The 16,651-nt window shown below is 38.9% G+C and overlaps 1 protein-coding gene across 1 annotated transcript; it reads right to left on the reverse strand.

Moving 5' to 3' along the window:
* Window positions 1-1,443: 1,443 nt before the first annotated feature.
* Window positions 1,444-13,128, reverse strand: ypel3 (yippee-like 3). The gene is made up of 5 exons (XM_028456176.1): window positions 12,833-13,128; window positions 6,674-6,792; window positions 6,417-6,460; window positions 4,168-4,276; window positions 1,444-2,331 (listed from the first exon to the last, which is right to left on the reverse strand). Exons 2-5 carry the CDS (start codon window positions 6,788-6,790, stop codon window positions 2,209-2,211), a joined length of 393 nt encoding a protein of 130 aa, XP_028311977.1. The 5' UTR covers window positions 6,791-6,792; window positions 12,833-13,128; the 3' UTR covers window positions 1,444-2,208.
* Between the last annotated feature and the right edge of the window lie 3,523 nt (window positions 13,129-16,651).

Raw genomic sequence — 16,651 nt, forward strand, 5'->3', positions numbered from 1 at the left:
GTGTAATCCCAGAGATCAGGCTCTACTGGGGGCAGACCATCTGCTGTGGCTACTTGTCTTTCTTGGAGCTAAAGGTGTGTGTGTGTGTGTGTGTGTGTGTGTGTGTGTGTGTGTGTGTGTGTGTGTGTGTGTGTGTGTGTGCTAAGGCTAAGTTTATCAGCCTGAATAGGTGTCTGAACAGATGGCAGTGAGTATGAAGTGGGTGAGAATTAAAAAAAACACACTAAAGAAATGTTCTTGTGCTGTGTTGTATTGCACCAAACATCCCTGTTAATAGATTTTACAGCGCCCCCTGCTGTCTAATTTAATGAACACTCTTGAATTCCATGACTGGACAATAGAAATAAGACAAAATCCTACTTTTTTTTTTTTTAATAAATTCTATTGATCATCACAGCCTAATTGGAAACCAGACACTTTTATCTGTGAGTTGAATTTAATCCTAAAAACAAAGTTTCATCATTAATTAAGCGATAATGTTTTTGCAATGATATAGAATACAACATAAACATGAACTAACCATCTTTACATAGTGGTTTATTTGGGTTTTTCAACTGCCATATTTTATTTTGTGTATTTCAAAAGGGTGCTATAGACCTCTGTCAGAGATTTTGGTCTGTATTAATATTAACACAAACATATCGGACAGTTATAAGTAATGTTTATTTATATAGCACCTTTCACAGACAGAGGTCACAAAGTGCTTAACATACCAGCTCATTCACACAACAATGGCACAGAGCTACCAAGCAAGGCACTAGTCAACCACTGGGAGCAACTTGGGTTCAGTGTCTTACCCAAGGACACTTCAACACAGACCGGTATAGAACCCCCAGCCTCTCGATTACAGAGGCTGATATTTTGGTCAGACCTGAAAACATTCTTGTTTCCATCATTGATTTTTCAGCCTTGGTCAGCCCTACTGTGTAACATTAAGCAGCATTTTACAGTTCTTATATGATGGGAGAAGAAGTCAGTTTGATTCAGATATAAACTTGTAATCAACTTTGGCTCCTGTTTTACAGTAAAATGTGCTTTAATTAATAGAAAACATGTTTTCCAAAAGGTACTACTATTATTAATTATCCACAATTATTGTAAACAGGAAGTTGCACCCATAATTAGATCTACAGTAGCATTATTTTTTTTTTTTTTATTTTTAAAGGATTTTTTTTTGGCTCTAGTGGCCTTTATATGACAGTTGCTTGACAGGAAGGGGGTGAGAGAGAGTAGGGAATGACACGCAGGAAAGGGTCCCAGGCCGGGAATCGAACCTGGACCCGCTGCAGGTGAGGAGCTATGGCCTCTGTACATGGGGCGGGCGCTCTACCCACTGAGCTAAACACCGCCCCGGTAGCATTATTAAATTAGAAAGATGTCCATTGCACTGTGTGCTTTCACTTAAAACACTCAACACCCAGGCACAAACACTGCAGAGGCACATAAAATAAAAACCCTTTATTGAAAGAAACATATATTAAAATCACCATAAATATGCTAGATGATCTTAATCACACTTTGCTCTAACGGGATCCTGCGAATGTACATAAGCCATGTGTTAGCGTATACACAAACATAAAGGACTGATCATGTCTGCGTTAAAAGTGAGAAAATATCCCAACGGTGGAAAGGTGCAATGTGGTGCTCAGCAATGTCTCAGAAAACACAGCATACATGCCAACACACGCAGGAAGGGATCTATGAGCAGAAAACATTTACAAATTAACAAGTGCTTTTGATTTTAATATAAAAACAAATCCCACTTCCAGGAGCCAGAGGAAAAACACACCCTCTTACTGTTTTGAGAACCCTCAAACCATGCATTACTTTTTGATAAAAACCTCTTTTCAGGTCTAAAACATTTAAACAGAAAAGGAAAACTTGACTATTTGTGTGTGTGATATTTAAGCGATGACTTAACCTCAACTCACACAGTTACTGTTTCTTGACCGCTGACAAATGAGCCATAAACCACACTCACTCACTCAGTCCATGTCCCAGCATAACTAGTGACAGGGGTAGAAGCATTAACAAACGTGTTGTCAGGTTCGCTGGAGAAACACGAGGAACAGATAAAGATACGGCATCGGATGCTATTCTTGGCAAATCTGTATAACGTGAATGTGTGGCACAGCGATGGAGGAGAAGCTACACTGGAACCCTTTGAGGTTGAGGGGATGATGCAACTTTTGAAGAGGGGGGGGGGAGTCACGAATGAAGCCGCAGTTTTCCCTCTCCCTCACAGTCCCAGCCGTTGTCCTTTATCATGTGCGATAGCTCGATGATGTACTTCCCCTCCTTGTACTTCTGACTCAGCTCAAAGGCTTGCTCCTGTCAGAGGAAGAAACACAGTCGGTTTTAAAGAAGTGCCATCTGTGCATTTTAATCTGCTAAACTTTACCCTGACATAATCAAAACTTGGTCATCTACCCAGTAAGAAAAACTGTTTTTGATAAAAGGGAATTGATGTTGATTTTTGACCCATGTCTGTGAGTTCTCTTACATGTTTAAATTAAAACCGAGTCAGTTCCAATAAAGACGAGCGCGAGTGTGCGCCCTCACGTGGTATTTTGAGGTATTGCAACCGTGAGCGCATTTGTGTGAAAAAGGTCATTAAAGCTGATATCCGGAGTTTCTGAGAAACGTCTCGTTGTCCCGCCCTAAACTTCCTCCTACTGCCTCTCCCAAGCTACCAGAAGCCACGCCTCTACTTTTCTGCACGCGCATTGCAGAATATAACAAGGTCGCATTAAGTCGCATTGATATATGTCTATGGGTCAGGTAAGAGTCAAAATCATATTTACCCGTTTGTGATGCACGGCCTTGTTTCCGTGCACAGTTCCACATTCACTTTGATTGAAAGTCTCAAAAACAGGAAGTCGAAGCCTATTGGCTGGACGCACTCTGGAATTGTTTCTACTTGTATTTGGGTCTGTAGGACGAAGGCGGGACTTACATACATTAATGTATATGAATGACCACCAGCAGTAGACCATAGTAAAAGACTAGTTAGGTACTTTTTCGCGTTTCAAAAGAATCATACATAAACATAGATTTCTCAGAAACTCCAGATATCAGCTTTAAAGGGTACCTGTCGTGGAAATGTACACAACAAAAAATGTGTTTAAAGTATTACCAATAAACAAAATATGTGAACCTTTTTATAAAAAAAAAAACATTAAAGGGACTTTTAAGGACGATTTTATAGCTTGGAGCATAAACTACGGAGATATGGGACAAGATATGCATAAGTATGTTTACAAGCTGCATCGTGAAGGACTTTCTGTGAGGGAATTCTGTCGGATATAACTTTGGCTTTGTGCCCATTAGCTTAGCCCCCAGATCCCTCTCATAGCAGCTCAGCTTAAAGCGGCCTCACATAGCACCAAATTTTGTCATAACAGAATTGTTTTACGTGTGTGCCGTACCGATATTATAAAGCCAACGTCTGGATAACTTCGACCTAGTGTCGTTATTTGGCTTCGAGACGCAAAAGAAATGTTTCTGCAGGGTTTTTCCATTCTAGCAACCATTAACTTTACACTCCGCCTTTATTCAGAAACTGTAGACCAACAGAACACTGTTGCCTGGCAACAGCTAACAGGAATCAACGAAAGTGTGTCATGATCAAAATGGCAGCCTACCATAGTTTATGCCCCAAGGTATAAAATTGTTCTTAAAAGTCCTTTTAATTTGTTTTTTTTTTTTTTTTTTTTTTAATAAAAAGGTGCACATATTTTGTTTATTGGCAATGCATTAAACAAATTTCCACAATAAGTACCCTTTATATTTAAAATACAAGGATTTTTGATGGACTTCTGGCAGTTTAAACTAGTCAAACCTGACATCTATGCAGAAGAGTGTAGCGAGTAAATAGGGTTAGTACTGAAAGCTTTAGATGTCAAGAGTCAAAAAGACTTCTGTTCTACATTTTCTCACCATCTACGGCTGTAATGCATAATTTAAAAGAATGGTAAACAGCCAGTTTGAAAGCAGGCAATTATTTAATTTTCTAACAGTACATAAGTTTGAATCTTTGTGTGTTTTTTCAGCATTTTAAAGCAACAAAGTTTCCCTTGCTTCATAAAATACAACCCAAAGACCTTGAGGGAGTGATTACTGATGAAACATGAGCTGAGATTTCATCCCTCTGGTGAACAGGCTTACATATTTCCATCCCAGTGTGGTGTGACAGTTTTCACAGTAGATGTCGGCGACGGCGTGAAGCCCAGTGAGCAGAAGCCTCTCCTCTGCAGGACCGCAGCCCACGTTGACCCTGAAAGCAGAATTCAGTGGTGTAAGATAACAGTTGCTCTTTGAAGCACCAACAGCTTCTTAATAATTGAACTGCCCTCCTCGCCTCACACGGAGATACAACTTTGAAGCTTAAAACAGTGAAGGAGCTTCATTTGTAAACAGAATAAACGATAGAGAATACTCATCAAATAATTAAACTGAGCTGCTCGAGGTTTGTATTTAATACAAGCTGCTGATTAGCAGCTGGAGACACTCAATGGACTCGCTGAGAAGTCGAACCACAAACCCAAGAGGAGGCTGTGACTCAAAGGAATTTTAAGGTCCAATCAAATGTAATTATGTGTTGACAAAGAAGCCTGTGTAAAAATATCCTTACTAGGAACCTGTTTTTATAGGGACTGTTCCTAACACAGTAAGCAAAAAAAGCAGGGATAACTAACTCTGCAACATCAAAGAGAAGGATAGGCAAGTAGGGTGAAAGGTGTTTTTTATGATGTAAAAAACTGAAATCCAATCTCAACAAATTTTCAGGACATCCCACGCACTTCAGTGTCAAAGACTTTTTTTAACCAATTGCTCTCTTGATTATTCAATAGCACGCTGAAAAATGTGTGTTTTAAACGGATGAATACTTGAGGGGGGTATGTCGATTTTCATGCGTTCTTCCATTTTCGGCTTCTAATATCTCAAAAATGACAGCACATAGGAAACTGAAAGTTCGTATAGTAATTAGTAATACAGCTCTACCAATTCTCTCAGAATATAGAAAAATATCTGCTATACATCCTATCTGGTGGACATGCCAGCCCTTCAAAATTTGAAAAAAGTTTCAGGCTGGAACATGTTTGGGCCTTTAGTAAACAACTTTGCATATGTCTCAGCTCCCTGTAACTAGATGAGCTTTGAGCTATGTACATAGACTGTTCAAATCAATGTTAATTGATCAAATCAAATGATTAGTCACATATATGCATTGGTTCTTGGGTGACAGTCTTTTTTTTTGTACTATTTTCATTGGCCTATAACTGCATGTGGGAATGTAAGAAAAAATCAGATCTGTTTTAATTTATAGTATAAAGGTTACTCTTTCTTGGGATATAAAACAATTTTTCTTTATATGACTTCTTCATTTTTATTTTGGTCCCCAACTTTGGGTTATTTCACCACTCGCGATTATTGAAAAACCTTTACATGAGGTGATTGTAGTTTGACTCTGTCTTATAATCATGTATTGTTTATTTGTCCTTTACTAGTAACATATCCTGAGATATAGGAAGCTGAAAACCCTCACTAAATTGTCCATATCTCAAAAAGTTTCCATCTGACCAAACTAAAAATGTACAGTGTTTAATTGAATAATCACAGACAATTGGTAAAAAAATTTAATTTTTTGGGACCAAAGTGTGTGGGCCATTTGTTAAAATGACGCGGAATGACCCCAAAGTAAAACTAACTAGAATATTTGCATTTCCTGAAGTAAATACAAGTGAGGATGCAGGTGCTGGCACGCGTCACACTGCATTAGCTTAGCATTAGCATTAACCTAGCATTATCATAACCTTAGCATTACTATAGCCTTAGCATTACTATAGCATTACCTAATATTAGCATAAACCTAGCATTAGCATTAGCTAACTTTAGCCTAAGGTTAACAGTAACCTAACATTAGCACTAACCTAGTATTAGCCTAGCAATAGCATTAGCACTAACCTAGTATTAGCCTAGCAATAGCATTAGCACTAACCTAGCATTAACATTAGCCTAGCAATAACATTAGCCTAGCAATAGCATTAGCCTAGCAATAGCATTAGCCTAGCATTACCACTAATGCAATAGCATTAACCTAACAATAACATTAACCCAACATTAGCATTAAACTAATACTAGCAGTAACCTAGCAATAGCATTAACCTAGCATTAGTCTACCATTAGCATTAATCTAGTGTTAGCATTAACCTTGCATTAACATTCGCCTAGCTATAGCATTATCCTAGCATCCTAGCAACCTAGCAATAGCATTGACCTAGAAAAAACAGCATCCTCACTAATTAATTTGATGTATTTCAAGAAATAAGAGAACAAATGAAATTGGAAAGCAGCAATAGAATCAGGTATTTTCATGCACTCCCCATGAAGTCACTTAAAAGTGAAGTACTTACACAGAGTTGAAGAGATATGCTCGACCCTGGCTGCCTTGAAAAGACTGCAAGAAAAGAAGAAAATGTTGAAAATGAGTGGATGAATAACATGAAACTGACAAAAACAACAGAGATATTTGAATAGATCACATGAGGCCGTCAGAAGGCGTCTCTGTACAGTTTGTCCTGTTGTCTGATCTTTGAGACAACAGCAACATGATGAGTGAGCTGCATGAGACGATCCACACCAAACAAAAGCCTAGTGACATGTCACTGACCTTAGAGATTAGATCGTCGTGGTTGGCCAGGTGAGCACGGCAGTGCACGCAGCTGTAACGGCGGTGGCAGGAGTCCAGGTAGGCCTGGAACGTCTTGGCCTTTGTCAGCTTCACCATGGCTGAGGAGAGTGAGAACAAGGTTCTTTAATGGAGATCATCCTTTGGTAATATATCTGCTTTCAGCTCTTCCTCGTTTACCCTGGGTTTTCCTCAACCTTTAAATAATGCACATTGATTTTCCACATGTATCTTTGACTTCTCAAATGTAACAATTTGGTGACCACGTGGATCCTGTTATTCCACACGAGTCAAATTTGAAAAGTAGTCACAACAAACTTGCACATTTCGCAATCTAGGCTTATCACTGAAAACACGAGCTAGTCTGAGGTCAGTCAGGAGGCTTCTATTGGTTAACGTTCAATCAACCTCACCATACCAAAAGTAAAAACAAGTGATTAAAGCATGACAAAAATGAAATAAAAATAAAAACTAGATGGAAAATAGAAAAGACGATTGGGTTACCGAATGAAAAACCTTAAAAAGAAGTTAAAAGAGCTGGACTGGCAAAACACATAAACAAAAAATGTTCTCACATTAATTTTACCAAACACATGTAATGAATAAACAAAGAATGTAAACAAAAGTAAAAAGAAGAGCATGTTTTGCAAACTATCATCATAAATCAGAATGGAGAACGTTAAATTAGGGCTGTCATCAAGAATCTTCCAATGTATGATTTTCAGTTTTTTTACAAAACTTTAAAATCTATTACAGAAAAAAAAAAAAAAAGAAAAGAAAAGGACAAGGTCAAAGCCAATAATGAGGTGTTGGCTTGACTAAAACCCTCCATTTTTAAAATCATGACTGACTAAACTCGTTTAGAAAGCAGTCTATGTACATAACTCAAAGCTGATAAAATTACACCAGAGGCATATGTAAAGTTGTTTACTGAAGTCCCAAACATGTTCAAGCCCCAAACCCAGACAAACTTTTTTCCAAATTTGAGTGGCTGTTATGTTCACCAGATGGGATGTATAGCAGATCTTTGTGTATATTCTGAGAGAGTAGGTGGAGCTGTATTATTATGCCAAATTTCAGTTTCCTATGGAGTTCTTGAGATTTTGGAGGCTGAAAATGGATGAAAAATAAGGATGGACAAAAATCAACACACACCCACCTCACTAAGTCGGCCATATCTAAAGTATTCATCTGATCCAACTAAAAATGTACAATGTGCCTATTGAATAATTAAGGAACCATTGGTAAACATTTCAGAATTGTTTGAGACTGAGGTATGAAAGCCCATTCCCGCCAGTCAAATTTTTTTATAAACATAACAAGGAAAAGTTAAATAATAAATCAAAACCTCTAAGTAATAATTATGAGATATTAAGTCTAAGAAGTATAAATGGTCTTCCATGTGATGTGCCAAAGCTACAGTTGAAAGGGGCTGAGACAAATCTTGGCACATTGGGTATCATCACTGAACAGTACTTTTGACGTAGATTCACAAATCGTGAAACTGTAGTTGTTTTAAAATGGTAAATGGACTTGATTTATAAAGCGCTTTATAACCACACTGAAGCAATCCCAACGCGCTTTACATATCAGCTCATTCACCCAATCACTCTCACATTCACATACCAGTGGGACAGGACTGCCATGCAAGGCGCTAGTCGACCACTGGGAGCAACTTAGGGTTCAGTGTCTTGCCCAAGGACACTTCGACACATGGTCAGGTACTGGGATCGAACCCCCAACCTCTCAATCAGAAGACGACCCTCTATTACCCGAGCCACGGTCTTACAACATTAAAATCAGCCTCCGACCCCTGGAGACAAAATAAGACAGATGAAGCTCAAGTGGCAGCGTTTATAGACCTTTACAGACCGTCAAATGTCTGGAAGGCAGCACGGCTACAGATGGATTCACCAAAAATGTTGGACGGCCAGGATAATTACCGACAGAGAAACTGTGCGTCAACTGATGTGACTGACTATTAGAGGTGCCCCGATCCGATAGTGATATCGGTCCGATATCAGCCAGAAAACGAATATCAAATTTTATCGGACTGCATCTAAGATCACCGATATAAGCTCTCAGATAAAATTTTCCGCTCCAACACTTCTATCCATAGGTGTGGTTCACACTCCAACAAAGTAACCTACTGTTGCTGACTATTGTTCTGTTTGAGTAACATCACTTGATCAAGCCTTTTCTAACATTCCACACGACAAAATAAGTAATAAAAGTGTGTATGATTTGTAGGGATGTAACGATTCACTCAACTCCCGATATGATTCGATTCACGATACTGGGTTCACAATACGATTCTCTCACGATTTATTTTACAAAATGGGACAGTAGACAAATTTTCTTTTTGGGAAAAAAACTAGAAAATACTGTATTATTTTCCTTTTATATTTCATTGTCAAAAGAATCCCTTGATAAACTATTCAAAACAATGCAATTTAACTAAAAATAAATCTTGAATGAAACAAATAAAGGAATAATACAAATGAAAATGAATCCTATTAATTTAAATTCTGGTTCTATAATAAACAATGCAAAACTGCATAATAGTTCTTTTTCTTTTTAAAAGTGCAACTGAAAATGTATTTTGTGCCTTAACAATTGGACTTTAAAAAAAAAAAACCCGATTTACGTCATATTTGTTTGGACCAGCAGAGGGCGCTGGTAACCCAGTGGTCGGTTGGCATGCAGATATCTTGCAGTGAAGAAGAGAAGCTATGCTAGCAGACAGAGCTAATAAAAAAACGTGACTTTTACAGATATTCAAGTAATATTACAGATATTCTTTCGGTGTTAAAGGGGCAATGAATCATTTATTAACATATTTAAGAGTAGAAGGCAGCCAGAAAGAAAGTATTAGCAGACTCCACCCGCCGCCTACAATTGTGGATAGCGCCCTCTGCTGGTTAAAAAAAGTACTGCGATCCAATTTTCAGAAAATCGATATCAACCGTGATACCTATGAATCGATTTTTAACTGCCTTATGATTAATCGTTACATCCCTAATGATTTGTGATGATATCGTATCGGCTCAATATCGGTATCGACCGATACGCAAGGCTGCAATATCGGTATCATACCGGAAGTGAAAAAGTTGTATCGGGACATCCCAACTGACTATAGCATGTATACAAACACAATTTACATTTTTTCACTGCATTGTCATGCACAAGTACACATCACCCTCATAAAGCTCACTTTTAGATTCTCGTGGGGAAGGTGTGTTTAAATCACACCTCAAACACTGGCTCATCTCAGGCCCCATCTACACGGGAGACTAAACTAAAATACATTGAAACAGGGAAGAAGACAGAAAGAAAGGCAGCATCTATTTGCACGCATGTCTGGATTAGGAGTGCAGGTTTTTAATTGTTTTTCTTTATTTGGTCATGAAGAGAACCACCAGATGATGTTTAGGGCTGTGCTGCAATTCCTGAAGGATGCTCATAAAACTTGTGTTACGAAAAAACTGGACATACGAAAAAAAGAGGAAAGCGATGGAGACAGGGACATGACAGGAGATTTGCTTGTGGACCGGTGACAAGGTAGAGCTTCTGCTTTGTTGCTAGGGATGTAACGATTCACTCAACTCCCGATACGATTCACGATACTGGGTTCACGATACATTTCTCTCACGATTTATTTTACAAAATGAGACTGTAAACAAATGATGACTGAAAAATATTCCTTTAATTTTAATCGGAAAAAAACTATAAAATACTGTACTATTTTCCATTATCTTTTATTGTCAAAAGAATCCCTTGATAAACTATGCAAAACAATGCAATTTAACTAAAAATAAATCCTGAATGAAATAAATAAAAAAATAATACAACTGAAGAAGAAGCCTATTAATTTAAATTCTGGGTGGACGGTAAACAATGCAAAACTGAATAATAGTTATTTTTCTTTTTAAAAGTGCAACTGAAAATGTATTTTGTGTCTTAACAATTGGACTTTAAAAAAAAAAAAAAAACAGTCGTACTGTATTTACATCAGATATTTGTTTGGACCAGCAGAGGGCGCTGGTAACCCAGTGGTCGGTTGGCATGTAGCTATTCTAGCAGTGAAGAAGAGATGCTACTCTATCAGACAGAGCTAATAGAAAAACATGACTTTTATAAATATTCAAGTAATATTACAGATATTCTTTCGGTGCTAAAGGGGTAAGGAATCATTTATGAACATGTTTAAGAGTAGAAGGCAATTCCGCCCGCCGCCTACACTTCTGGACGAATAAATTATCTCCGACATGTTGTTTGTATCAGGCATTTTCTTCCACGCTACTTGCTTACAATGATCTGACCAATCGTGGCAAGGTCAGGTCCAACGTCACTCTCTAGGATGCCAGTTTGTAATTACAAACAAATGCATGGCTGGATAGATTACTGGAAATGCACCCTGCAGTTTTGATGTGCACAATGCACAACAGTACCAGCAACATGCGAGTGGGGTTGCCAGGTTGGGGGCCCTAAGCAGCTGCTAAGTCTGCATATAGGCTGGTGCCGATGTTCACGTCACGTGTGAGTGACGTAGTTCAAACAAGAGAAGGATAAATATATGCTCTGCCTCTGCTGTTTAAAAACAGTACTGCGATTCAATTTTCAGAGTATCGATTAATAACTGCCTTACGATTCATCTTTACATCCCTATTTGTTATTATTGTCATTGTTGTTGTTACCCCAGTGAGTGGCGTTCTCAGACTTTCCCACTCTGGGACCCGTTTTCAGAAGTTATCGTATTCAGCTTCCAAATCCTCTTTGCCGTATGGACGCAAGGCATAAACTATAAAAAAAACTTGACCTCAACTGTTCTCACCCTAGGACCCACATTTTTCCACGGTCTTTAAATCACAACCCATTTTTTTTTTTTTTTTTTTTTAGAATTCAACCAACTAAATTTACCGGTAGTTTTTCAAAAATATCTGTTGAAAACATACACATACATATTATACATTTAAAATATAAATCTCTATATTTTTCCTGCATCTTACAGCATGCTTGTCAAAAGAAAAGGTTTTTTCAAAATAAAAGACAAGTCCATCATGAGAGACATTAAGTATTTGTTTATTTTTCACCAGCTGTTCGCGACCCACCCAGTACAGGTCTGCGACCCACTTTTGGGTCCCGACCCACCAGTTGAGAATCCCTGGTTTAAACTACAACCCATCTCCGTGTGGAGTGGATGGGGCCTCAAATCAGTCATGCCGTGTGCCTCTTGGTGACTTTTTAATGTTTTAATATCTGATGATTGTCTCTTATCGAATACTTTTTTCCCTCTAATATATAAATGGAAGTGTGGTATGTTATTATGTAGTTTCATTTTTGACTGTAAATATTATTGTATATTTCCTGTAATTTGTATTCTTTTAAGGGTGACATTTGAATATTCTGTCTAGGGACTACAGATGAACAATGGCATTCTGGTTAATTGTGGCATATTTTATATATGGATATTAATGTACACTGTCCCTGTTAAAAAATAAATAAAAATAACAAAAACAAAACTACACGTTTCCAGTGAGTCAGTGTTTCAAAAACAGCTTGTGTAAGTGAGCGTGCACACCTAAGCCATAATTGTGAGATGACTTATTATCTAATAATTATGACAAGTTTTTTTTTTTTTTTTAATTATTATTATTATTATTATTTTACTAGTTTGTTTTTTTTTATTGGGGGGGGGGGGGGGTATTTATTGAAATGACATGGAATGACCTACCAGGAACATAATTCCGAAAGCATGGATATACAGCGATGCAGAAGTTGTGTTAAAATTATAATCTTAATAAAAAATGACTGATCAAAGTCCAGCAGGTTGTTTAGTTTGCCTCTTGCTTTTTGTAGCTGTGCACAAACTGAAGGCCAAATAAATGTTTGTCATGGCACGTATTACTAGCAGGAACCAAAGCTGGCAAACAGGTCTAACCCCGTTTAACCAGGCTGGTCCTGTGCTTCTTAATGGCTCACACACCAGACACAGTACACCCAGTAAACCCAGTTTCAGGACTGGGAGACGTATGTGGTGCTGGTCCTTAGAGGTCCCCACAAAGCCTGACAATATGAGTCTAGCATAGCACACACATTACCAGTTAGCTTTAGCTGTAGCAAACGGCTGTTTTTACTCACCTGCAGACACAAGAGCTCTCCACAGCCCACACAGCGGGACTACAGCGACTGATAGCCGGAAATCACGCAGTTTGAGCGGATTGAAACGACACCAGCCGACCCACACGTTGTCGACTCGGAAGAAAAGAAAAACGAGTCGTGACGATGCTATTTGCTCTCTTCTGTCTTAATCAAATGTGATAGATTGATTAATAATAATAATTCTCCACTAAGCACATTAAAACGAGCAGCAGTCCCACGCAGACTTGTTGATGTTGCGGAGAAAAATGCGGTTTGTTTATGAAAAACACGCAGAGGAGGAAGTGCAAAACAAACCATCTTCAGCCAATCACAGCCTCCGAGTAGCGATGGGAATGTGGGTCAACCAATGAGAGGAGAGCTAGTGTGGGCCTTGTATGGCTATCAGCGCAGGTCCCGCCCCCATCCATGCTCTTGTGTTATCTTTTCCTGCCTTTGGGGAACACAAAGCGACACGAGGAGAACGTGAAAACCAAGCTGCTGTGATGAAACGAAATTATCATTGTCATTTGGACATGTCTGTCTTGTTGTGGGTTCTTGATTAGTTTGCATGGGATGCTGGTACTGGCTGATCTTTGGTTTGTGTCCTGTGTGATTCATGGTAGTGATAGCACAGATACACGGTTTCTCAACAGAGATCCCAGTTCAGCTAATTGTATAGAAGAGATTTAAAGCTGCAGTATGTAAGGAGGGGGAGGCGCTCCACGCTCCCCCTCCTTTTCTAAACAAAACTCTTGTGTGCACGAGCACACTGTGGAACTCTTTGTAACTGTTTTCTCCATAGAGACTAGTAACAAATGTAGGAACTTTATCTCTGCTTTATCACTGCTGTGAGGACAGTAACCCCTAATTTCCACTGGACACGGGTCCGCTGCGTTACGTCTCCGCCACGCCAGCGGAGCTGATAGGTTTCACTTTAGTCTATGTGTTCATTTCCACCGGGTCCGATGCGCTGTGTATCTGCTCCTTCCCAGCTCAGACAGTCCGGAGCCCTCCGGCAAAGATACGCATGACTTCTATTTCTGCCGTAGCACGACGCATCAACCCAGCACAGAGCAAATATAGCAAAACAGGAAGTTAAGCACATACTCAACATTAAAACATCAGGTTACTTTTCAAAATAAAACACTTCAGATCATATTTCAAGTACCTACATCACCAAAACGTCAAAAAATGTGGCTAGGACAACAACAAAAGAGTCTCTAAGAGTCACAGCTAGAACAGATAGAAAATCTAACAGGAACAATAAATTAATTAAGATCATTTGGCTATAAACAGCCAACTGTATTTACCCATTGTGAAGAGACAAATCCAGTCAGTCCAACCTTCTTGTACTCAGGAACACTGACTTGTTTATTTGTTTGTTGTTGCGTTTACAACACATACCTTTAACTGCGTTCTAGCACGATTATGTACAGTAAATATTGCGAGAACTCCTCGATCTCGTGACGTCACTCGTCCGACCAGACTGCGCCGTGGCGGCGGGGATTGCCGGACAGCGAGCAGCAAAGAAAAAACGGATTGGAGCCGTAACGCAGCGTAGACGTATCCGGTGGAAATTAGGGGTAAAGGTGCGTTCACACCAAACGCCACGCCAACGCTGCGGTAGCTTCCATCGCCCCTGATATGTTGTTTGCACATAGTGGTGCTTTATCGCTTAAAAAGTTCAGATTTTTCAACTTTGAGCGACGAAGTCGAGCGTGACCTCGTTGCCCAAATTACACGCCACGTCGCTTTAGGGGAGATAACTTGAGGTCGCGTCTTTTACATTGATTTTAATGTAATCGAGTTGCTTCAGTCACTTCAGTCGCGTTCGGTGTAAAAGCAACTTAAGAGGCTCAGAGTCCACAGCTGCTCCTCAAACACAAACAGCCGATCTCAGCTGATCCGAGCAGACACACTCCATTCACACTGCAGACGAATTGGGTTTGTTCTTTCCACTTTAGATGATTTTTAATAAGCTATTTATTTGGTCCGTTCTAACTCTCTGACTCGGGGCAGACTGCGCTGACTGAAAGCTGATTGCTCGCAGTTCACTGCACACACCGACTCTGTGGACAGCGTTACTCCTGAACACGTTTGTGCCTTTATTCTGTTGCTTCTCTACCTCGGTCTTTCTTTTTCGTCGTGCTTTGCCGTGTAACCACTGTGTCAAAAGCCGCTGCTGGAATATAAAGCCATGGGACTGTCCCTATTCTCAGATCAAGAACGCATATCAACTTTTGACGAGCAGCTCGAGCAGCCAACAGTATTGCTTAAAACAGCTCATGGGATTGCCTTGTTGGTAGAAAGATCTCTGATTGGCTGAATCCAGGTCACGCTCCTGTATTCAAAGCTCATTTACAGAGCCAGGGGAAGGAGCAGAGATTCACTGTGCACTCAGAACACTTTGGATTACAATATGCAATACAATATAATAAGATGAATATGAATTATATATAATATATTATGTATATTTATAAATCAGTCATTTTACTTATAGCCTAGTTAAGTACGTTTTTAAAAAAGTAAAGTCATTTGTTACATTTCTACACCCAGGCGTTACTGAGTAAATTCTTTTTTTTTTTTTGCTGTAAAATGATCAACGGACTTTGTGAAATCGAAAAAAATTAAATGACCTGACAACAATCAAATGCATCACATCATAGCCGATTAATCAGATTAAATGTAATGCACCACATCAAAACAGCATTGAATGCTGGTTATTTCAGCTTGAGAATTTTTAAAATTTTTTTTACATTGAATTAATTAGTGTTTTTTTATTTATTAATTTTGACAAATGTTTTATTTTAAACAGATGCTTAATAAATTAAGTTCCAGTTGTGCAAGATTTGGTCTCTTCCTTTTTAAGTTTATATATGAGATGTTTACTGTATGCAAGGGAACCATAGCAACACGTATTACCAAAAACAACTTTTACTTTGATTACTATTTAATTGAGCGACATTTTACTTGCACTTGAGTACATTCAATCAAGTAACAGTACTTCTACTTGAGTAAGATACGTATATCAGTATTCTTTACACCTCTGATGACAGGATTCTTGGCAGACTAATATCTAATATCTCCCTTTGTGTCCTTGATTCAAACATATGCACTGAGTGAGTTCAGGACCTTAATTTGCACAGTTTTCTTATATCCCATTAACTCACTTCAGTCACACTGCAAGGCATGGCCAACTGGACTAGAAAAATACAGCCTTTGTTTCACCCACAGACCAGTGGGTTATTATCACAGTGGTGAGGCTGAACTTTGAGCGTAACTGCTTGAAATAATGAGGGCGCAGGTGAGCTTCGCCGCACATGTTAGACCTCAGACATTGTGGCTCATAAACAACAAAAATTCAGCCCTGGCATTTTGTGTCCAGACCATCCACTACAATATCAGTTTTATCAAATTTTTGTCCTTTCCTAAATCTTTTGGCCACTTTTCATCCAAATAAGCTTTTGCCCAATAACCACTTGTTTCCTTTTTACCCTACATTTAGCCTGTATTTGTTTCACATTTTTGCCCTTTTACAATATTGTTTGCCACATTTTTCCCATTAAAGCTACCCTTTTCCATTAAAAATTACCTGGTTCCTCTTTATTTGCCCATTTTCTGGCCACTCTTTACTGCTTTTGACCCATTGTAGTCACTTTTTACTCTTTTCTTGCCACTTTTAAACCATGTCTAGCCACCTGTTATCATATCTGTTTCCATTTGCTTGTCAATCGGCCCATTTTGAGTTGATGGCCCACCGGGGTGATGTCCAGTATATGCCAGATGGCGAGTCCACCCCTGTCCTCAAGCTATTGTGAA

Source organism: Gouania willdenowi, chromosome 8 (genome assembly GCF_900634775.1).
Source record: "Gouania willdenowi chromosome 8, fGouWil2.1, whole genome shotgun sequence".
NCBI lineage: Eukaryota > Metazoa > Chordata > Actinopteri > Blenniiformes > Gobiesocidae > Gouania > Gouania willdenowi.

Coding starts and splice junctions, on each gene's coding strand:
- ypel3 (XM_028456176.1), bottom strand. CDS start 6,790: ATGGTGAAGCTGACAAAGGCCAAGACGTTCCAGGCCTACCTGGACTCC. Junction 6,461..6,673: donor ACGACGATCTAATCTCTAAG/GTCAGTGACATG, acceptor CTTTTCTTGCAG/TCTTTTCAAGGCAGCCAGGG. Junction 2,332..4,167: donor CCACACTGGGATGGAAATAT/GTAAGCCTGTTC, acceptor TTCCTCTGACAG/GAGCAAGCCTTTGAGCTGAG.